This window comes from Eulemur rufifrons, chromosome 30 (assembly GCF_041146395.1).
Source record: "Eulemur rufifrons isolate Redbay chromosome 30, OSU_ERuf_1, whole genome shotgun sequence".
Lineage (NCBI taxonomy): Eukaryota > Metazoa > Chordata > Mammalia > Primates > Lemuridae > Eulemur > Eulemur rufifrons.
The window spans coordinates 98,695,564-98,718,659 of record NC_091012.1 but is presented as its reverse complement, the minus strand read 5'-3'; the positions used below and the strand labels follow the sequence as shown (position 1 = coordinate 98,718,659).

At 44.7% G+C, this 23,096-nt stretch overlaps 1 protein-coding gene, 1 non-coding gene and 1 pseudogene across 5 annotated transcripts; 2 read left to right on the top strand and 1 right to left on the bottom strand.

The window, feature by feature from the left end:
• Positions 1–9,021: 9,021 nt before the first annotated feature.
• Positions 9,022–12,196, bottom strand: LOC138378993 (uridine-cytidine kinase 1-like; annotated as a pseudogene).
• On the top strand, positions 11,174–22,759 carry LOC138379164 (trophinin-like). 4 transcript variants are annotated; one of them, XM_069464568.1, is made up of 15 exons: positions 11,174–11,228; positions 12,452–12,525; positions 12,823–14,001; positions 14,679–14,783; positions 14,892–14,955; positions 15,217–15,296; positions 15,818–15,909; positions 16,967–17,046; positions 17,140–17,182; positions 17,565–17,627; positions 18,185–18,299; positions 19,125–19,232; positions 22,043–22,176; positions 22,207–22,363; positions 22,516–22,742. In XM_069464568.1, the coding sequence occupies exons 2-13, from the start codon at positions 12,478–12,480 to the stop codon at positions 22,100–22,102; spliced, it is 2,037 nt and encodes a 678-aa protein (XP_069320669.1). In that variant the 5' UTR covers positions 11,174–11,228; positions 12,452–12,477; the 3' UTR covers positions 22,103–22,176; positions 22,207–22,363; positions 22,516–22,742. The 4 variants fall into 4 exon arrangements, with proteins under 4 accessions (XP_069320669.1, XP_069320668.1, XP_069320667.1 ...); XM_069464567.1 differs by lacking the exons at positions 22,043–22,176; positions 22,207–22,363 and having other exon boundaries at positions 22,516–22,759; XM_069464566.1 differs by lacking the exons at positions 22,043–22,176; positions 22,207–22,363 and having other exon boundaries at positions 12,437–12,525; positions 22,516–22,759.
• Positions 17,834–17,961, top strand: LOC138379356 (small nucleolar RNA SNORA11). Its single transcript, XR_011232122.1, has one exon. It is a non-coding gene; the product is annotated as a small nucleolar RNA SNORA11 (small nucleolar RNA).
• Positions 22,760–23,096: the final 337 nt, after the last annotated feature.

Sequence of the window (23,096 nt, the reverse complement as noted above, 5' to 3'; positions counted from 1 at the left end):
TTGGGCCGTTGCTGCATTGGTTAAGAGTGAGCAACGTTATCTGGCTTTGGATAACCACTTCATCCCAGGGACTTGCCTTATTTTTGCACTGAAAGTCTACATGCTAAGACTATTCCTTACACCTGGGCAAACTAGAATGGTTGGTAATCCTACCCAGAATCCATATCTCCAGCATGGATTTGTGGTTCTTTTATCTCCCTTTCATGTCTCTAAGTTTTAAAAAATTCTTTGTAGAGAGTCTCACTCTGTTGTCCAGGTTGGAGTGCTGTGGTGCAATCACAGCTCACTGCAACTGCAAAATCCTGGGCTCAAATGATCCTGCTGCCTCAGCTTCCCAAGGAGCTGGGATTACAGGTGCCTGACACCATGCCCAGCTAATTTTCTTTAAAATTTTATGTTTTGTAGAGACAGGATCTTGCTGTGTTGCCCAGGGAGGTCTCAAACTCTCAGCCTCAAGTGATCCTCCCACCTCGGCCTCCCAAGGTGCTGAGATTTCAGGCATGAGCCACCACTCCTGGCCTCATGTCTATAATTTTTTATATAGAGTGATCCCTGGATTATGATAATGAATTGTAAAAACATAAAATATTTCAATATGTTCCACTCAAGAATGTAAAGATTTACTCTAGTTTTTGAGTTATGGATTATGAGAAGCATGCTATCTTGTTAGGACAGATATCATTATAATGTGTGAGGGCGAATATTTTTCCCAGAATGTGAGATGATAGGAAGCCTGCAAGGAGCTGTTACAAGGCTATCTCCTACTTGTGTCTCTATCACTCCTAGAAGGCTGTCATGAAAGTTACTCATTATATTGGGGGTTCTGAAGAGGTATAAAGATTTCTGCCTCACCCCTGTAAGAATAGAACTGCAGAATATAAACTACTTATTTAATAGCTGCAGTCTTGGGTTGGCTTCTCAGCATTGGGGTATCCCATAATTCGTGTTGTAGTCATCTAGCCCCTTTTGTTTTGGTATTATCGTTTTTGGTGTGTGGAACCAGGGCTATGAGGATCTGGCACCTTTGGCTACTCTTCCTTTCACCATCTATGCAAGTAATAAACTTTGTAAATCAAAAAGTAGCTCATTGTTATCTAGTGGCCAAATCAGTCAGGCCTTTGCCTTATCCCTGTCTTGTCTTGTGTGTGCTTGACAAGAGATTTTAAGGGGTCTTTGTTCTCTTGGTCATTCATTGTATTCACAGTGCCAAAGGATTGGGAGCCCCTCAAGGATTGGCAGCTGGTTCTTTATCAGATTATATACTACCAGTATTTTTTGAAGCTACTATATGTCCTGGTCCTGGATCGCTAGTACTGTGTGTTTACATCCTGGTGAGACATCAGTATTGAGTTTTCAAATCTACAAATGTATTTGTATCTTCATTTATTCAGGATCTTCTTCATTAATTCTCAGCAATATTTTGTAGTTCATAATGTAGAGACCTTGGTGTTGATTTTTAGGTTCATTCCTATTATCTTACGCTTTTTGCTGCTACTGTTAATGGATTTAAAAATTTTTTCAGTTTCCAAGTGTTTGCCGCTAGTGTATAAAATTACAATTCATTTTTAATATGAACTTTGTATCCTACAACCTTGCTAAATCCACTCCTTAGGTCTAGTAGTTGCGTTGTATATTTCTTAAGATTTTTGACATAAACAATCATATCTTCAAATCGAGTATTTTTAATCTTTTTATTGTCATAAACTACACATAACATAAAACTTACCATAATCTTAAGCATTTTATGTGTACAGTTCAGTGGTATTAAATACGTTGATATTGTTGTGTAGCTATCACAATCATCCATCTCCAGAAGTTTTTCATCTTTTCAAACTGAAACTCTGTACTCATTAAACAATAACTCCCCCATTCCTTCCTCCTCCCAGCCCCATGCAATCACCATTCTACTCTCTAACTCCATGGATTGGACTACTTTAGATACCTCATATAAGCAGAATCACACAGCATTTGTCCTTTTGTGACTGGCTTATTTACCTTACCATAATATCTTAAAGATTCACCTATGTTGTGGTATGTGTGAGAATTTCCTTTCTTTTTAAGGTGGAATAATGTTCTATTGTATACGTATACCACATTTTGTTTATCCATTCCATCCAGTGATGGACACTTAGGTTGCTTTCACATTTTAGCTATTATGAATAATACTGCTATTAACATAAGTGCACAAATAGCTCTTTGAGACCCTGCTTTCAATTTTTCTGGACATATACCCAGAACTGGAATTGCCGGATCATATGGTAATTCTATTTTTAATTATTTAAGGAACTACCATACTGTTCTCCACAGCAACTCTGCCATTTTATAATCCCACTAGCAATGCCCCAGGGTTCTGATTTCTCTACATTCGTACCAACACTTGTTATTTTTTCTTTTTTTTTCACTGCCATCCTAATCAGTGTGAAGTGGTATCTCATTGTGGTTTTGATTTGCATTTCCCTAATGATTGGTGATGTTGAGCACCTTTTCATGTGCTTAATGACCACTTGCATATCTTCTGATAAGAAATGTCTATTCAAATTTTTTGCCCATTTTTGAATTGTGTTGTTTGTTTTTTGTTGAGTTTTAGCAGTTATCTATATATTCTGGATATTAATCTCTTCTTGAATGTATAATTTACAAATATTTTATCCCATTCTGTGGGTTGTCTTTTCACTCTGTTGATAGTGTCCTTTGATACACAAAACTTTTTAAATTTTCATGAGGTCCATTGATTCTACTTTTTGTTTTGTTGTCTGTGCCAAATAGGGACAATTTTACTTCTTTTTTTGCAATCTTTGTGTCTTTTATTTATTTTTCTTTTCTTATTGAATTGGCTTGAACCTCAAGCATATGAACAGAAGTGGTAAAAGCAAGAATCATGCCTTGCTTGTAGCAAGGTAGTCTTTTGGTAATAAGTATGAAGTTAGCTGTAGATTTTTCTTATGTGTTCATTTTCAGGTTTAGAAATCTATTTCTTATTAGTTTGCTGAGAGCTTTCATTATGAAGGAATGTTAAATTTCTTCAAATGTTTCTTATGATTCTATTGAAATTATGTGGTTTTTTTCTTTTATGCTGTTAATATGACAAAATATGTTGATTGATTGCCAAGTGTTAAACCAACCTTAAATTCCTGGGATAAACCCTATGTAGTCATTTGTACATATCTACATTTGTATACATTGTGGAATTAGATTTGCTAATAAATTGTTAGTAATATTTACATATATATTCATGAGAGTTCTTGGTTTGTAATTTTCTTTTATGCAATATCTTTGTCAGTTATTATAATTTAGATCATGCTGACATCATAAAATTAGTTGGGCAATGTTCTTTCCTGTTTTTTTTTTTTCAAAAATAACATTTTTAATGTTTCAGACAAAACCACTGGATAGTGTAGTAGATATTCCCCCAAAAAGGATTTTTAGAGGGAAGGTTCCTATAACTTTACATTTACCTACTAATAGTTTGAAATGGATATTGTAGGTGAATTGTACATGATTATATTTAAAAAATGGAACTGGGAATATGAAATCATAAAATATAAGATTTTCCAATATTTGGTCTGGATACCTTTTTATAATGAATTAGTATGACACACAATCTCCTAAAAGTTTGCTTTGTGTATGCTGGCTTTCTCAACTAAATGGAGATAAGATATGATTTTTGGACTTTTAAATAGCAACTAGGTTTCATGCCTTAGGTTTAAGTCTGTTATCCATCATAAGTTGATTTTTGTGAGAGGTGAGAGGTGTGGATCCTGTGGCATATGTATATTTTGGAGTACTACTCAACCACAGAAAATATGGGTGAACTAACACCTCTTGTATTATCCTGGATGGAGCTGGAGCCCCTTCTTCCAAGTGAGGCATCACAAGAATGGAAAAACAATCACCACATGTACTCATCATCAAATTGGTACTGATTGATCAACATTTATGTGGACATATGGAAGTAACATTCATCGGCTGTTGGGCAGGTGGGAGGGGGGAGGAGGGGATGGGTATATTCATACCTAATGGGTGTGGGGTGCACTGAGTGGGGGATGGGCATGCTCGTAGCTCTGACTCAGGCAGTGCAAAGGCAATATATGTAACCTAAATGTTTGTACCGTCTTAATATTCTGAAATAAAAAAATAAATAGCAACTAGGAATTCACTTATTCCAGAACACAGAAAAAAAAAACATAAAATGTATCACCATTTAATTGATAAAATTTTGTTGCTATTTTAAGTCTAAAAACTAACGGTAATGTAATTATAATCATGATTCATTTTATAAGTTCCTGAATTTATATTGTCAACCCAGAAAAAGTTTATATCTTTCTAGACAGATAGAAAACTTCCAAAGAAGGATGAGGAAAGGATGTGACAAAAACCACAGTAAGCAGTTCTTTACCTCTACTGAGCACCAAGTAGGGAGGTGCTAAAATATCCAACTGTGGCGTTATCCACCACGAGTTGATTTTCGTGAGAGGTGAGAGGTGCGGTTCCTGTTTCAGTCTTCTACATGTGGCTATCCAATTTTCCCAGCACCATTTATTGAATAAGTGTTCTTTTCCCCAGTGTATGTTTTTGGAGTTCATTTTTTAGTTCTAACAGCTTTTTGGTGGATTCTTTGGGGCTTTCTGTTAATATGTATAAGATGATGTCATCTGAAAACAGGGACATTTTAATCCATTCTTTCCAATTTGGATGGCATTTATTTCTTTCTCTTGCCTAATTGCTCTAACTCGGCTTCCAGTAGTAGATGAACAGAAGTGGTGAGAGTGTGCATCCTGGTCTTGTTCCTTATCTCAGAGGAAAGGATTTTCACTTTTCACTGTTGAATACTATGTTAGGTATGGGCTTGTCATACATGGCCTTTACTGTATTGGGGTACACTCCTTCTGTGCCTAATTTTTTGAAAGATTTTAATCATTAACATTTGTTGAATTTTGCCAAATGCCTTTTCTGCATCTATTGAGATGATCATATAGTTTTTGTCCTTCATTCTTTTAATGTGGTTTATCACATTTAGTGATTTGTGTCTGTTGAACCATCCTCGCATCCCTTTGATAAATCCCACTTGATCATGGTGAATGGTCCTTTTAATGTGCTGTTGAATTTGGTTTGCTAGTATTTTGTTAAGGATTTTTGCATCTGTGTTCATCAGGGAGACTGGCCTGTAATTTTTTTTTCTTGTACTATTCTTTGGTATCAGGGTAATGCTGGCCTTGTAAAAGGAGTTTGAGGCTGGGCGCGGTGGCTCACACCTGTAATCCTAGCACTCTAAGAGGCAGAGGTGGGTGGATCATTTGAGCTCAGGAGTTCGAGACAAGCCTGAGCAAGAATGAGACCCCATCTCTACTAAAAAATAGAAAGAAATTATATGGATAGCTAAAAATATATATAGAAAAAATTAGCCAGGCATGGTGGTGCATGGCTGTAATTCCAGCTACTCGGGAGGCTGAGGCAGGAGGATCGCTCGAGCCCAGGAGTTTGAGGTTGCTGTGTGCTAGGCTAACACCATGGCACTCTAGCCCGGGCAACAGAGTGAGACTCTGTTTCAAAAAAATAAATAAAAATAAATAAATAAATAAATAAATAAAAGGAGTTTGGAAGTATTTCTTCCTGTTCAATTTTTTTGAAGAGTTTGAAAGGGTTGATATTAGTTCCTCTCTAAATGGTAAAATTCAGTAGTCAATCCACTGGGTCCTGGGCTTTCTTTGATGGGAGCCTTTTATTACTCATTTAATCTCCTTCCTTGTCATTGGCCTGTTAGGATTTTCTATTTTTTCATGATTCAGTCTTCGTATGTTGTATGTGTTAGGAACTTACCCATTTCTTCTAGATTATCTAATTTCTTGGCATATAATTGTTCTTAGTGGTCTTTTATTTTCTTTTGCATTTCTGTGGTATCAATTATAATGTGTCCTCTTTCATTTCTGACTTTATCTGCATCTTGTCTTAGTTTTCTTTAGCTGATTTAGCTAAAGGTTTATCGATTTTGTTTACCTTTTCAAAAATCCAACTCTTAGTTTCATTGATCTTTTCTATTGTTTCTCTAATCTCTATTTTATTTATTCCTGTTCTAATATCTATTATTTCCTTCCTTTTACTAACTTTGAGATCAGTTTGTTCTTCATTTTCTAGTTCCTTGAGGTGTAACTTTAGGTTGTTTATTTGGGATATTTCTTCTTTTTGGTGTAGGCATTAATTGCTATAAACTTCCTGTTTAGAGCTGCTTTTACTGCATCCCATAAATTTTGGTATGTTGTGCATCCATTTTTGTCTGTTTTAAGATATTTTAATTTAATTTCTTTTTTAAAATTTCAAAATATTAAGGGGGGCACAAATGTTTCTGTTACATGTATATCTTGTATAATGCTTAAGTCAGGGCTTTTGGTGTGCCCATCACCAGAATAGCATTCATTGTACATGAGAGGTAAGTTTTTACCCCTCATCCCCTCCCACTCTCTTCCTTTCTTTGTTTGTAATGTCCTTCATATTTCTTTGTGCCCATGTGTACCCATCTTTTAGCTCCCAATTATTAGAGAATATATGTGGTGTTTGTTTTTCCATTCTTGAGATACTTAGGATAATGGTCTCCATTTCCACTCATGTTACTGCAAAAGACATTATTTCATTCCTTTTTATAGCTGAGTAGTACTCCATGGTGTGTGTGTGTGTGCGTGTGTATCACATTTTCTTTATCCATTCTATTCACTCATGAATTGATGGGCACTTAGGTTGAGTCTACATCTTTGCAATTGTGAATTGTCAATTGTGCTGCAATAAACATTCAAATGCGGGTGTCTCTTTGATAAAATGACTTCTTTTCCTTCGTGTAAATACCCAGTAGTGGTATTGTTGGATCAAATGGTAAACCAACATTTATTTCTTTGAGGAATTGCCATACTATTTTCCATAGAGGTTGTACTAATTTGCAGTCCCACCTGTAGTGTATAAGCATTCCTTTCTCTCTGCATCCATACCAGCATCTATTGTTTTTTGACTTTTTAATAATGGTCATTTTGACAGGGTAAGGTGGTATCTCATTGTGGCTTTAATTTGCATTTCCCTGATGATTAATGATGCTGAACATTTTTAAATATATTTCTTGGCCATTTGTTTTCTTTTGACACACTTCTATTCATGTCTTTTGTCCACTTTTTAGTATAGTTTTTTTTTCTTGCTGATTTGTTTGAGTTATTTGTATATTCTGGATATTAGCCCTTTTTTGGATATATGGTTTGCTAATATTTTCTCCCATTCTGTAGGTGGTCTATTAACTCTATCAATTATTTCTTTTGCTGTGCAGAAACTTTTTAATTTAATTAAGTCCCATTTATTTATTTTTGTTGCTGCTATATTTGCCTTTGAGGTCTTAGTCATAAATTCTATGCCTTGGCCAATGTCTGGAAGAGTTTTTCCTATTTGTTTTCTTCTAGAATTTTATGGTTTCATGCCTTACATTTAAGTCTTTTATCCATCTTGAATTACTTTTGTATATGGCGAGAGATAGGAGTCCTGTTTCATTCTTCTGCATGTGGATATCCAGTTTTCCCAGCACCATTTACTGAACAAGGTTTACTTTCCCCAGTATAGGTTGTTGTCTGCTTTGTCAAAGATCAGTTGGTTGTAAGTAGATGGTTTTATTTCTGTGTTCTCTATTCTGTTCCATTGGTCTATGTCTCTACTTTTATACTGGTACTGTGTTGTTTTGGTTAGTAGCCTTGTATTGTTTTAAGATGGCTTTTTTAAATATTTGGTGTTATTTATTGATTCCCCCTCCAAAAGGGCCTAAGCTTGACAAAACTTTTACAGTTATCAGAAACCAGCTCCAGAGCTCACCTCAGCTTAACTCATGTCTGCATGACTACAGTGAGTTATACTGGATGAAAGGAAGCCCAGAGCTGCCTGTGCAGTTTGGCTTGTGACAGTGGTAAGGGATACTTCACATAAATGGCCATTATGTGGGAGGGAAAACAAATTTGGATGCAGACACAGGAGATTGCTTGTGAGGCCATGAGCTCAGGACTGGCATAAGAGAGACTGGCCAGCCTTGGACAGCCACATTCATTGGAACCTCTACAATCCAGCACATGCCTTGGCTGGAGGCACTGTGCCCTGGACATGGCTGGGAATTACACTGGGGATGGCCTGTCCAGAGACAGCACCCTGGGCTCTGGGCTCCTGGTGCTTGGTGGGAGGGCCCAGCCTGGGCAGGACTATGCATAGACACCACTTGTTCCAGCCGAGATAGACCTGACTGCTGCTGCTCTGCCAGCTATACAGGCTCCCGGGACCCGAACTGCAAAAGCCCTGTCTGCTGTGTGTGACACTGGCTGTTCCCCAGTGCTCCTGCCTCTTCTCCTGCCTTTGACACACAGGTGAGGAGGAGGGAACTGTCTCTCTGTGTCTCCTCACATCAGTGTTTGCCACTCCTTGAGTGTGACCATGAAATTAGGCTCATAGGTCACAATCAGCCTTGTGCTATGAACCAGAATAAAATAGAAAACATTAAGATGTGTAACATGTAAAAAGGAAAGTATTCTCTTATAAAACTTTTCAGTTATACATGTGTGTGTGAACCAAATCAGACTGGAAAACATATCTCTGTGGGTTCACTGTTAAGAAAACACTAGGCCAGCCATGGTGTCCATGCTATTTCTTCAGTTTCTCCAACAATAAATGACTTGCATTTCTTATGGAAGCAAGCATCACAGGCTTACTACACATTCTGTGGCATTTATCAGTGACCTAGAGAGAGTTTTAAACCTCCTGAAACCTGGGGAAGCAGGTGAGAACCTCAGGAATGCCCTGTCAATATCTTATCAAACTGAGTTTGAATGACATGTCCAGGTTTCAATTCATAAGTAAAGGAGGCCTTTATCCTAATGCCACCCTGGAACATATACCAAGAGGAAGCAGTGGGTGCATTTTCAGGGGTAGGTGAGTATCTCCAGGCCCAGTCCCTGAAAGCATGTGCCTGTTGGGAGACCTGCCCAGGAGGTTCAAGGAGTAGCACAAGGTAGCTCCTCAGTGGGGTCTGCTGCTGCACTCCAAGTGTGACCATTTGCCAGAGGTCAGCACCCCAGGGTGGTCTCCTGGCTCAGAAAGGTCCTCTTGTAGCTCTTCCCATTGGACTCTCCTTGGTGCCATTTGCAGATATCACTGTTCAGAATGTCCTGGATGTGCTGCATGATCAGGTTGATGGCAACCATATTGTCAACCCCACAAGGGATGATCACATTGGCATACTTCTTTGTCAGCAGGCAGAACACCTCAAAGGCTGGTTTGATGAAGGTGGTATACTTGGTGAGAACCTGCTCCAGGTCCTCAGTGCATGTCCAGGAGAACTCTTTGAAAGAGCCTGACTTTGGAGTCTGTGTCCATAAAGAGGTGCATGTAGAACATATCCCAGATCTCCTGGCTATAGAACACCAAGATGCCCTAAAACAGAACCACGTCCACAGGATAAACCACTGTGGTCTCTGGTAACCTTGAGTGGGTCACAAAAATCATAGGTTTGAACTTTGACAGTTTTGCCCTCCAAGAGGTTTTGCAGAGTCCTGTGCATCAGATCATTATCAGAAGTATCTGGATTGTCAAATTTGTACTGTCCCTTAAAGGATTTAGCCTTCTGTTCTGCTGTCAGGACCTTATAGAACCTGTCTTGGCTTAGGATGACCAACTTGTGCTGCCAGTGGTCCACTTCGTTCTGTCCCAGCAGCTCCATGATCTTCTTACACACAGTCGACTTCCCACTGCTCACCTGGACCAGGAAGGGACCACTGGTGGAGGGAGCCTCCAGTGTAGTGCCCTAGCAGTCGCTGTCTCTAGCCAAAGCCATTGTGGCCTCTGCCACCCACTCCTTCCCCAGAACAGCCTTGTTTTAGGATATTTTAAATTCCCCTTTAATTTCTTTTTTGATCCATTGGTTATTCAGGAGCATGTTGTTTAATTTCTATATATTTGTGAATTTTTTGGAATTTCTTCTCTTATTAATTTTTAGTTTCATATCATTGTGGTTGGAAAAGATACTTGATATGATTTCAGTCTTCTTAAATTTGTTAACACTTGTTTTGTGGCCTAACTTATGACCTATCCACAAGAATGTTCCATGAGCACTTAAGAAGAATGTGTATTCTTCTGCTGTTGGATGAACTGTTCTGTATATATTTGTTAAGTCCATTTGGTCTGAATCCAATGCATCTCTATTGATTTTCTCTCTGGATGATCTGTGCATTGTTAAAAGTGGTGTATTAACATCCCCTACTATTATTGCATTGCAGTCTATCGGTCCCTTTAGATATATTAATATTTGCTTTATATATTTTGGTGCTTTTATAATGGGTACATATATATCTATAGTTATTAGATCTTCTTCATGAATTGGCTCCTTTATCATTATGTAATGATGTTTTTATCTTGTTTTACAGTTTTTTACTTAATGTCTGTTTTATCTGACATAAGTGTAGTTACCCTTGCTCTCTTTTGGACAATCCAGTGAATAAATGAATGCCACAAATTTTTTCCTGCACCGGGAAGCAATGCACCATGGTACAAAAGGGCCTAAATACTTGCTTAGTGGACTGATAAAGGAGGAACACAGCCCACACTATTTTTCAAATAAGTTGATATTTTTAAAAAGCATCAATATAGTCATTGAGGGATCAATAAAAAACCTTCTGTAGACATTTTGCATTTACTGTTTTTATTCTGAATTACATATGATGTAGGGGCATCCTATTTTTAGTGTTTAGAGCATCTAAATGTTTTAATCTGGTCATACTTGAGAGGTAGAAATGAAGATGACCTAGTCCCCTGCCCCCAAGGCAGCTCCTGGGGGAGAGAGACCCAGATACACAGTATAACAACACTCAGTGTAATCAGTGTAGGGATAAGAAGGGTTGGTGTGGGAGCTCGGAGAAGCACATTCCTCCTAGGGAGAAATGGAGGATCAAAGAGGAACAGGGATACAGGGTAGAGACCAGAGAAATCAAATGGAGAATAAGAGGGAGTGATTGATGAATAAGGGGTAGTAAGCAGAAAAGAGGAGTTACACTGAGGAGAATGGAAAGTTGAAAGCAGCGAGCAGAGGAAGAGGCTGACAGGCAGGGACGGAGACCCCCCTCTGGAGGCGGAAACAGGCAGGACCACTTCCGGCCAGGGAGGGGGGGATAAGCTCAGACCTAAGGAGAGGCTTGGAGAGAGCAGACGCCTTTTGGACTCAGGAGGACGAGGTGAGCTGAGGTGCTGGCTTTAGTGAAGATCCTGTGGGGGCTTCCTGGCTGCCGCTTCGACGTGCCTGACTCCACACGCCCCTAAGGTTTGAATAAAATCTGCTGGGGGGTTGGGACTTAACCGCATCACAGTAGTTGTGTTTAGAGGTGCATGGACCTGGTTCGCACGGGAGAAAGGAGGAGGCAGAATCCCCTTTGGGCCACAGAAAAGAGAGATCTGGACTTGGTTCGGACCATAAGAAAGAGGGATGCAGACCTGGTTGTGACCACAGAAAGGAAGGATCGAGAAATTGTTCAGGCAGTGGCACGAGGGGAGGAGGAGGGAGATAGGAGAAAGGCAGGACTCCGTTCAGGCTGGAGAAAGGAGGCAGGACCCTTTTTGGGCCGAGGAAAGAAGGGATCGGGACCCAGAGAAAGGAGGGGGCAGAATCCCATTGAGCAGCTGAAAGGACCAGACTCAGGCAGGAAAAAGGAGGGGCTAGGACCCGGTTGGTTCTAGTTTGAAAAGGGAAAAAGACAGGACCTGGTAGGGTTAAAGAACAAGGAATACACGGAGGGTTTATTCCGTTGGATTTGGGGATGGGGTATCCATGTTGAAGAAAGGGCTGGGCCGGGCACATGCAGACGTGGAAAGAGTGGGGAGTGGTGTTGGGGAAGGGGCGGTGCAGAGACGTACTGCAGAGCGGAGGGAGGGGGCGTATTGGGAAAAGGCGGTGCGAAGTGGTACTGCAGGGCGGAGGGAGGGGGCTGGTGTTGGGGGAAGGGTTGGATCGAGAGATGTGATGCAGTTAGAAACAGTGGGTCAGGGGTGGGGCAGAGATATTCTGCTGCTCTGAGAGCGGGGGGCGTATGTGGGAATGAGCTGGTTAGACTGGCCGGCTCACCAAGGCGCATGCGCGATGAGCGTCTTGAACGGGTTCTTTTGGGAAAGCGGTGGGCCTGAGAGCCGGGCCCTGATCGGCGCGCATGCGCACAATCAAGTTGCGGTAGGGGGCGTGTAAAGGGGCGAAGTTGTAGAACTGACTCTCTTGGAGGCAAAAAGAACTGGGGCTGGGAAAAGAGATGGCCGGAATTTCTAAGATTCTTTATAAGAATCCAGGAGTTCAAAGGTTTGGGGCCGAAGGTTAGATGAGACTCCCCCACTTCAGGATAGGTGAGATGAAAGGTCTCATGACTCCCCACCTCTGTCTCATTCTCCCCTAACTCAGGCTCATTCCTTTTAGGCTCAGCTGTTACTTGGCCTCCCAGAATGATGGATAAGAGAAATGACTACAGTTATAGGATGCCTCCATTCCAGGTGAGGCCTTTCTGCATTCTCACCAGGCCATCCGCCCTGTCCTGAGTTCACTTACAGCTCTTGAGCCCCCTACCACCATGTAGCTGCATAATTCCCTGCCTAACCTCCTCCCCTGCAGTCCTCCCCTGCATGGTGAAAGGGGAGGAGACGAAAACCTGCCTGACTATCCCTTGCTCGCTTCCCCTTCTCCCACTCCCTTTAATCAACCACTGCTCAGAGGAAGGGGAGATCTTCATGGAAAGGGGTGGGCTATAGGGAGGTACCATGGCCCAGACGATCATAATCCTAAGTGTGTAGGGCCCTCTGCCTCCCCCTGGGAGCCTGGGGCTTCCCTTCCCTCCAGATGTACAGACTGAGACCACAGAAGAAGACAGTGTCTTGCTGATGCACACCCTGTTGGCGGCAACCAAGGACCCTCTGGCCATGGACTCCTCAGTTGCTAACCGGCCTAAGAAAAGCAAGACCAAGAAGGCCCCTATAAAGACCATTGCTAAGGCTGCACCTGCTGACCCTCCAGTCCCAACTGCCAATGAAATTGCCACTAACAAGCCCAGAATAACTCTGCCGGTTTTAAACTTGCCAATCATCACCCAGATTAGCCAGGCTTCAGCTATCACTGAGGCAGCCAATATTCAGGCTTCTTCAATCACTGCTCAGCCTAAGAAAGCCAACAAGATGAAGAAAGTTACTGCCAAGGCAGCCCAAGGCTCTCAATCCCCAACTGGCAGTCAGGGTGTCACTACACAGCTCAAGTCACCCTTGCAGGTCTTAAACCTACCAGTCATCTCACAGACTATCCAGGCTCCAATTGCCAGTGAGTCAGCCAATTCCCAGGCTTTGATAGCCTCCACCAAGCCTAAGAAAGCTTCTAAGGCCAAGAAGGTTGCAAATAAAGCCATAGCTAGTGCCACTGAGGTCTCACCGGCTCCAATTGCCACCTATACAGCTACCACTCAAGGCCAAATTATCAGTGAGACAGTCAATATCCAGGCCACAGCAGCCTCCATCCGAACCAAGAAAGCCTGTAAAGCCAAGAAGACAACTGCTAAGGCCACGCATAGTGACATTGAGCATATAGAGGCTCCAAATGTCACCAGACATATTGAAGCCTCAGCAGCAGCTATCCAGCCCAAAAAATCCAAGGGCAAGAAGGCTGTCAATAAGGGCCCAAATTTTGCCTCTGAAATCTTTAAGGCCCCACCTGCCACTCAAATGGTCACAAACCAAGCACTAGCAACCAACCTTTGGGTCAAGAGAGGGTCTAGGGCTCGGAAGACTGCCACTAAGGCTCGGGCAACTGAAAGCCTGACTCAAATTACTGACCAAGGGGCAAAGACCAAGATGGCCACAGCTCAGACCAACGTAAGTACCCTTGAGTCTCAGGTTGCTGCTGCTGTCCAGGCCCTGGCAGATGACTATCTGGCTCACTTGAGTCTGGAGCCCACAACCAGGACTCAGGGCAAGAGGAACAGAAAGGTGAGATCTCTGACATCACCATCCTTGACTTTGTGCTTCTTTTCCATTCCTATCCTTCTAGTTGTACTTTTCTTCTATACAATTTAACTGAACCTTTTTACTTTGAGCCAATCCCTGTGTTCAGATAGGCTATGGAAGATGCTGAGAAGAATGTGATATAGTTTTTGCTCCCTGGCAGTTCACAGATTGGTGGGGAAAGAAGACATCCATACACTTAGCTACAACCTGTATGTAATTCAATTTGTATTTATGTAGTAGTTACCATGTGCCACATGGTAACTTTGTGTTGGGTACATTTATACAAGTTTTATCTTTATGTCTTGAAAGTAACTCTTACCAACAAGGGATCATAGGTCTCAGTTTTACACATAAGAAAACTGAGTCCCAGAGAGGTGAAGTGACTTGTCTAAGGAGTACCAGCTAGCAGAATCAGTGGTGGCCAAAGGAAGAGGAGAAGCCCCAGGCCCTGTCCTTGGGTTGCTCCTGGCCTGACAGAGGAATGAAACTCCTGCTGGGAGACAATGAAAGATAAGCCCAGGACTCAGGGTGACCAATGGCAGGGTCAGGCCCCACTACAGGGGAAGGTTTAAGGAGACTTTCTAAAGGAGGCAGATGAGGAGACAAAGCTATCTCTTTCACCTGGTGACTCTGGATCTTCATTCTTTCTGATGATGAAGTCCAGGCATCTGAATGGGGATGAGAGAAGTGGCAGTAATTACAGGCGGATCCCATGGGGCCGGAGGCCTCCACCACCCCGAGATGTGGCCATTTTGCAAGAAAGGGTAAGAATCCAATGCTGCCCAGTCTCTTCTTCACCTGCCCTCTTCTCTGCCCCTTCCAAATTTTCTGTAAACATATTGAGATCTCCCCATCCATTCCTCTTCTCTCAGGCAAATAAGTTGGTGAAATACCTGTTGGTTAAGGACCAGACAAAGATCCCCATCAAGCGCTCAGGTAGTGTCCTACCAACCCTCCTCCTTGAGCTCGTCTCTCCACTCTCCTCTCCCCTCATGGTCTGGGGGTAACCTTTTACCTTTATGGCCTCCTCGTTTTCTCATTTCTACACCTGTATTCTCCTCATCCTCTGCCATGGCTGGCATCTCCCATTAACACAGTTCAGGTCTCTGGCTGCACTGACCCCACAGGACTGGCAAAAGGGCTGTGGCCCTGTGGCCCCTGCTCAGCCTGGCTGCTCCCACTTTTCCCTTCCTGCAGACATGCTGAAGGATGTCATCCAAGAATATGATGAATATTTCCCAGAGATCATTGAACGAGCAAGCTATGCTCTGGAGAAGGTGAAAGGGCAGCCCTGGGGGATGGGTGCAATGGGGAGGATTCGAATCAAAGGTGTACATGTCCCTTCCGGGGGGAACCACAGAGACCAGCTAGTCCAGCCCCATCACTGTGCTGATGGGTAGACAGTGGCCTAGGGAGCAGTGTAGACTAGCCATGGGTTACACAGCAAGTCAGTAATGAAAGCATAGCTAGGACCCAAGCCACTCAACTTAGTCCCAGCTTCTGTCTGCAGCTGGACACATCCTGACATGTATTTCAGATGCTCACCTGTCCCTTCCATTCCTCATTGTCTGTCTCCCTAGGTTTCCACTGATCAAGATGATGACATTGATGATAGTAGTACATTTGCTGTGTGTTTACTGGGTGCCAGCACTTAGTTACATGCTTTATGTGCATTATCTCACTGATTTCTCACATGCACAAAACCCCTAGGTACATGGGGAGCCACAGCATGCCTGGGAAGCTCATTGATGCCTAAGCTGAGTTTTGTGATCTCACAGGCTATTCTTTTACTTGGCAGATGTTTCGAGTCAATCTGAAGGAAATTGATAAGCAAAATAGCTTATATATTCTCATCAGCAATCAGGAATCCTCCGCAGGCATACTGGGAACGTAAGCTGGGAAAGGGCTGGGGTGCGAGGGGAGCTTCTGCTTTTGTTCATGGTTCTAGCCATACCCTGTACTCTCTCCCTACATCCTCTTAGAGGGTCAGGAAAGACAGGGCCCCCAAAGCCCGTGTCCCAGCCCCCACACATAGTTGGAGCCCTGCACTCAGTAGTGGTGCCTGATTATGATGGACTGAAGGCTGTAAGAGACTGGGATGGGGCATTGCTGCTGTCAGGTTTCCTGTCTCTCCAGAAGCTTCCCAGGAAAGCAGGCCTATTGTTGCTTGTCTCTCTTCCTACTGAGTCCCTGGCCAGGCCTTGGTAGAGTAGTTCTCAAGGAGAGCTTCGTAGTATGGGTGGATCAGAATGCTCTAAGGGCAAGAAAGATTTGGATGTGCTTTTTTCTGTATATATCTTTGTGTAGTGCTTACTCCCTTCACCATGCTGTGGGGAGTTAGAGAAGGACAAAATGCTTGCTCTGTCTTCAAGAAGTACCTAGTTTAACTCACAAGGCTAGACTTGAACCTAGGAGATAACCAGTCCAGACAAGGAATGACCAAAAATAACAGTCATGGCTTTGACTTGAAGTCAGACTGGCAGAATCAACATAGATTCACATGAAAGAGACTTTACCATGGCCTCACCTCCTTACTGCATATATATGAAAACTGAAGCCTGGAGCAAGCTGGGAAATTGTCCAGGGTCATGTGGAGTATTGTCAGTGGGGCCCTGACTAGAATTCTCTCAGGGCTGAGGGGGGTCTGGGAGAGAAAGAAGGGACTCATGTTGACTGGGTGCCTGGGTTGTACCAGGTTGACAGGCATCCTTCCATCTTCTTGGCAACCTGGGAAGGGGAAGATGTGATTTTCTCATTTTTCTGAATAAGAGACTGAGACTCACGAGTCTACGTGCCTTGCCCAGGGTCACATGGAGCTTGAAGCATAGACTCGGCAGAATTCTCCCATATCTGAGGAATCTGGGAGAGGCTAGCCTATTGAGCTGGCTGATGTGTCTTTTGAAGATGGCTGCTGGGCATAAAACTCTCTGTCCTATTATTGCCTTAGGACCAAGGACACACCGAAGCTGGGTCTCCTCATGGTGATTCTGAGTGTCATTTTTATGAATGGCAACAAGGCCAGTGAGGGTGAGTGGCTTGGTGTGTAGCTGAATGGGTGGCCATGGTCTGGATTCCAAGTGTTCATTTTCTGTCCCTCTCTCCTCTTGCCTCCCCTCGCAGCTGTCATCTGGGAGGTGCTACGCAAGTTGGGGCTGCATCCTGGGTATGATTGGGCTCTCTCAGCGCTTGCTGTCCATGTTGTCCTTTGGCAAGAGAGGACGGTCCCAGGATCGCATCAGCCTGGTGGTCTGGTGGAGAGGGCCCAGGGTTCTGACCTGGGTGGATGGGGAAAGGGTCCTGAACTCTCTGCTCCCTCTCTCCCCTATGTCCTCTGTCTGTTCGAAGCTGAGATGTTAGATAGACCTTCAGGTTTCTCTCACAAAGAGCCATCTGCTGCTTGCTCTAGTGGCCACACGCTTACTTCTTTCTTCACCTCATTGAGACTGCCCCACGTGCTAGAGAGGTCTCTTCCATGTTGGATAATGCCCCTGCCCTCATCTGGGCAGTTCTGATCTGTGTTCACAGGTTATTTTTCCCATTGTCAGGGTGAAGCATTCGCTGTTTGGGGAAGTAAGGAAGCTCATCACAGACGAGTTTGTCAAGCAGAAGTAAGTGGTGTTTGGGGGCTTTGCTTTGTCTGGCCCTGAAGTGTTCTGGGCGTACTGATCTGATCCAGAAAGTGCTTGGTCACCACCTTTCTTACACTAGCTTTAGAGGGATGGGCATCCTGCGTTCTAGAATTGAGTCCTGCCTAAAATTCCCACGGGCAGACTTTTCCAGGACTGGGTCAGACTCAACACAAGACCCTTGTAGTGGGGTGTGCGCAGAGCAGGGGGTCTGAAGAATGGCCCCTCTGTCTACAACACACCCAACAGAAATCTCGAGTTAGTCCTACTGGTGGCAATATACTTTGGCCTTCCTGTGACATATTACTCGACACATGTCTCTACTGCAGCACCCTAAGTGACTCCTTTGCACACAGCCAATGGGAAACGGCTCAGTATTAGAAGCTGAGACCATGAACTCTGTTTGGGAATGAGTCTGGGGCAGGAGGATCTTAGAAATCCTTCTCCAGTATTTGTTTGGAGGAGGTTGCTACTTCATGCCTAGTGGTTAGACAACAGGTTTGCTTGGTTCAAAGTAAGTTTCATTTCCTTTCTCCAAGGTACCTGGAGTACAAGAGGGTCCCCAACAGCAGACCACCTGAATATGAGTTCTTCTGGGGCTTGCGCTCCTACCATGAGACTAGCAAGATGAAAGTCCTCAAGTTTGCATGCAAGGTAATAGGAAAGCTGCCTGAGTTTGGCTTACTAAGGGAATAGGATTCCCCTGGCTGGGTCAGGCAAAGTGCAGGGATGGTCAGGTACAGAGCAGTCTGAAGTTCACATATAAACATATGGAATGTCATTTATGTCCCAAATGCTGCTAGATATATAGTTTACATCATCTCATTCATTCTTCATGAATTAATACTTTGTATTAATCAGCTTTGGCTGCCATAACAAAATACCATAGACCGAGTGGCTTGAAAAACAGAAATTTATTTTCTCACAGGTCTGGAGGGTGAGAATCCCAGGTCAAGGTCCAGCATGGTCAGTTTCTGGTGAGGGCTCTCCTCCTGGCTTGCACATGGCCACCCTCTTGCTGTGTCCACACATGGCAGAGAAAGAAAGCGAGCTTTCTAGTGTCTTTTCTTATAAGGACACTAATCCTATTGGATCAGAACCCCACCCTTATGATATCATTTAACCTTAATTACTTCTATAAAGGCCCTATCTCCAAATACAGTCACATTGGGGGTTGGGGATTCAACATATGGATTTTGGGGGGATACAAACATTCAGTTCACAACATACTTTCTTATCATTTCCCATATTATAGATGAAGACACTTAGGCTCAGTGAGGTTAAGTAACTTGTCCAAGGTTATATAGCACCTAAGTTATCAGAGCTGAAATTAGATCTCAGGACTGACCCATGATAGAGCTCTAGTAACTAGGAATTTAAAAAAAAATTGCCATTACTTCTATACAAACCCTATAGTAGGTGCTTAATACATGATTACAAGAGTTATTTCCCTTATAATGATTATCATTCCCATTTTAGGTACAGAAGAAAGACCCCAAGGACTGGGCTGCTCAGTACCGGGAGGCAGTGGAGATGGAAGTCCAAGCTGCAGCTGTGGCTGTGGCCGAGGCTGAGGCCAGGGCTGAGGCAAGAGCCCAAATGGGGATTGGAGAGGAAGCTGTGGCTGGGCCCTGGAATTGGGATGACATGGATATTGACTGCCTAACAAGGGAAGAGTTGGGTGATGATGCTCAGGCCTGGAGCAGATTTTCATTTGAAATTGAGGGCAGAGCCCAAGAAAATGCGGATGCCAGCACCAACGTCAACTTCAGCAGAGGAGCTAGCACCAGGGCTAGCTTCAGCGATGGTGCTAGTATTAGCCTCAGTGGTGCACCCAGCCCCAGTGGTGGCTTTGGTGGTGGAGCTGCCATTACCTTCAGTGGTATACCCAGCACCAGTGCCAGCTTCAGTAGTGCAGCCAGCATTAGTTTTGGTGGAACAGCCAGCGCTAGCCCCAGCTTCAGCAGTACAGCCTGTATTGGCTTTGGTGGTGCACCCAGCACCAGCTCTAGTTTTAGCAGTCAAGCCAGCATTAGCTTTGGTGGCATACCTTGTACCAGTGCCAGCTTTAGTGATGGAGTCAGCTCTAGTTTCAGTGGTCCACTCAACACCAGTGCCCCTTTCAGTGGTGGAGCCAGCTCTGGGTTTGGAGGCACACTCAGCACCACTGCTGGCTTTAGTGGTGCACTCAGCACCAGCACCAGCTTTGGCAGTGTGCCCACTACAAGCACAGTTTTCAGTGGTGCACTTAGCACCAGCACTGGTTTTGGAGGCACACTCAGCACCAGCGTCTGCTTTGGTGGCTCTCCCAGCTCTGGTGCCAGCTTTGGGGGTACACTCAGTACCAGTATCTGTTTTGGTGGCTCCCCCAACACCAACACTGGTTTTGGTGGTACACTCAGCACCAGTGTCTCCTTCTGTGGCTCTCCCAACACCAGTGCCAACTTTGGTGGTACACTAAGCACCAGCGTCTGCTTTGGTGGCTCTCCCAGTACCAGTACCAACTTTGACAGAGTGCTCAACACCAGTGCTGGCTTTGATGGAGCGCTCAATACCAGTGCTGGCTTTGGTGGTGCTGTCTTCACCAGCACTGACTTTGGCAGTACACTAAGCACCAGCGTCTGCTTTGGTGGCTCTCCCAGCACCAGTGCTAGCTTTAGCTGTGCAGTCAACAACAGTCCTGGCTTTGGTGGTGCTGTCTGCACCAACACCAACTTTGGCAGTACACTAAACACCAGTGTCTGCTTTGGTGGCTCTCCCAGCACCAGTTCCGGCTTTGGCAGTTCACTCAACACCAGTGCTGGCTTTGGTGGTGCTGTCTGCACCAGCACCGACTTTGGCAGTACACTAAGCAACAGTGTCTGCTTTGGTGGCTCTCCCAGCACCAGTGCCGGCTTTGGCAATGCAGTCAACACCAGTGCCATCTTTGGCTGTGCACTCAACACCAGTGCTGGCTTTGGTGGTGCTGTCTGCACCAGCACCGACTTTGGCAGTACACTAAGCAACAGTGTCTGCTTTGGTGGCTCTCCCAGCACCAGTGCTGGCTTTGGCAGTGCACTCAGCACCAGTGCCAGCTTTGGCTGTGCACTCAACACCAGTGCTGGTTTTGGTGGTGCTGTCTGCACCAGCACCGACTTTGGCAGTACACTAAACACCAGTGTCTGCTTTGGTGGCTCTCCCAGCACCAGTGCTGGCTTTGGCAGTGCACTCAACACCAGTGCTGGTTTTAGTGGTGCTGTCTGCACCAGCACTGACTTTGGCAGTACACTAAGCAACAGTGTCTGCTTTGGTGCGTCTCCCAGCACCAGTCCTGGCTTTGGCAGTGCACTCAACACCAGTCCTGGTTTTGGTGGTGCTGTCTGCACCAGCACTGACTTTGGCAGTACACTAAACACCAGTGTCTGCTTTGGTGGCTCTCCCAGCATCAGTGCTGGCTTTGGCAGTGCACTCAACACCAGTGCCAGCTTTGGCTGTGCACTCAATACCAGTGCTGGCTTTGGTGGTGCTGTCTGCACCAGCACCGACTTTGGCAGTACACTAAGCAACAGTGTCTGCTTTGGTGGCTCTCCCAGCACCAGTGCTGGCTTTGGTGGAGGACTCAACACCAGTGCCAGTTTTGGCGGTGCTGTCAGCACCAGTGCTGGCTTCAGTGTTGCACCCAGCACCAACCCTGGCTTTGGTGGTGCATTCAGCACCAGTGCTGGCTTCAGTGGGGCACTTAGTACCACCACTGACTTTGGTGGTACTCCTAGCAACAATATGGGTTTTGGTGGTGCTCCCAGCACGAGTATCAGCTTTGGTGGTGCTCCCAGCACCAGTGTCAGGTTTGGTGGTGCTCATAGCACCAGCCTCTGTTTTGGTGGCGCTCCCAGCACCAGCCTCTGCTTTGGCAGTGCATCTAACACCAGCCTATGCTTTGGTGGCCCTCCTAGCACCAGTGCCTGCTTTAGTGGTGCTACCAGTGCCAGTTTTGGTGATGGACCCAGCACCAGTGCCGGTTTCAACTTTGACAATGCATTAAGCACCAGTGCTGGATTTGGTGGTGGACTGAGCACCAGCACTGGCTTCGGTGGTGGCCTAGGCACCAGTGCTAGCTTCAATGTTGGGCTAGGCACCAGCACTGGCTTCGGTGGCGGACTAGGCACCAGCTCTGGCTTCAGTGGCGGACTAGGCACCACTACTGGCTTTGGTGGTGGACTAGGTACCAGTGCTGGCTTTAGTGGAGGACTGGTCACCAGCGATGGCTTTGGTGGTGGACTGGGCACTAATGCTGGTTTTGGCAGCACACTTGGCACCAGAGCTGGCTTTGGTGGTGGCCTCAGCACCAGCGATGGCTTTGGCAGTGGGCCTAATGCCGGCTTCAACAGAGGACTGAGTACCATCATTGGCTTTGGCAGTGGTTCCAACACCAGCAATGGCTTTACTGGAGAACCCAGCACGAGCACCAGTTTCAGTAGTGGACCCAGTTCTATTGTTGGCTTCAGCGGTGGACCAAGCACTGGTGCTGGCTTCTGCAGTGGACCAAGCACCAGTGGCTTCTGCGGTGGACTGAGCACTGGAGCTGGCTTCAGCAGTGGACCGAGCACCGGTGCTGGCTTCGGCGGTGGACCAAGCACTGGTACTGGCTTCAGCAGTGGACTGAGCACTGGTCCTGGCTTTGGTGGTGGAGCCACCAGCCTTGGTGCCTGTGGCTTCTCCTATGGCTAGTGAGAGTTCAGGTAATTGTAATATTTTCATTACCAGGGCCCATGAGGATGGGTATAAGAAACCTCGGGGTCGGAGAGTGGGGTGGGAAGATGAGGCAATGAGGGAAGTATGAGAAAGCAGTATATTTGGTGCTAAAATGTGTTCCTGTGTATTTTGTTTTCAGGTTTATTCCCCATGTTTACAGATACCACTAATGAATTGCAGCAGTCCTTCCCATGGAGTCAAGGCACATCCATGGAATCTTTGTCCACACATCAGTCTAAGCAGCTATGACCAATCCGCTGAGGGTGACATGCTATGGAAAATCTGTTTGCTGTTTCTGCTTTATTGTTTGCTTTCTGTATGCTGTCATATTTTGCTATCAGAGTTACATTAAATTTGCAAAATGAATTCAAGTTTTTTTGGTTTTTTAATGTTCTTAGGTAGTTGTGGAGTGGCATCTTAGGTAGTTGTGGCATCTTGAATTCATAGAAAAGCAGGAGATCAGCATAGCTTTTTAGGGAAGGTGAGGCTCCAATTTTTGGCTCAAAAGCAAGTATGACTTCAGCAGCATAGAGGCCCGGGGAAAGCATGGCAAGCAAGAAGATAATAGCTTGAGCAAAGATATGGAGGGGGAAAGCCTGGAGCAGAAGGCAAACGAAGAGGGTTCTGGACAGTAAGTACAGATTCACTTTGATTCATTTGTGTAAGAATGGAGGGATAGAGGGGGAGGTAACTAGGGGAGGACACAGGAACAAGGGAGGG

Excerpts from the sequence above, each read along its gene's own strand:
- LOC138379164 (XM_069464567.1), top strand. The coding sequence starts at position 12,478 with ATGATGGATAAGAGAAATGACTACAGTTATAGGATGCCTCCATTCCAG. Across the intron at positions 12,526-12,822 it reads ATAGGATGCCTCCATTCCAG|GGCCCTCTGCCTCCCCCTGG; the intron begins GTGAGGCCTTTC and ends CTAAGTGTGTAG. Across the intron at positions 18,300-19,124 it reads TCCTCAAGTTTGCATGCAAG|GTACAGAAGAAAGACCCCAA; the intron begins GTAATAGGAAAG and ends TTCCCATTTTAG.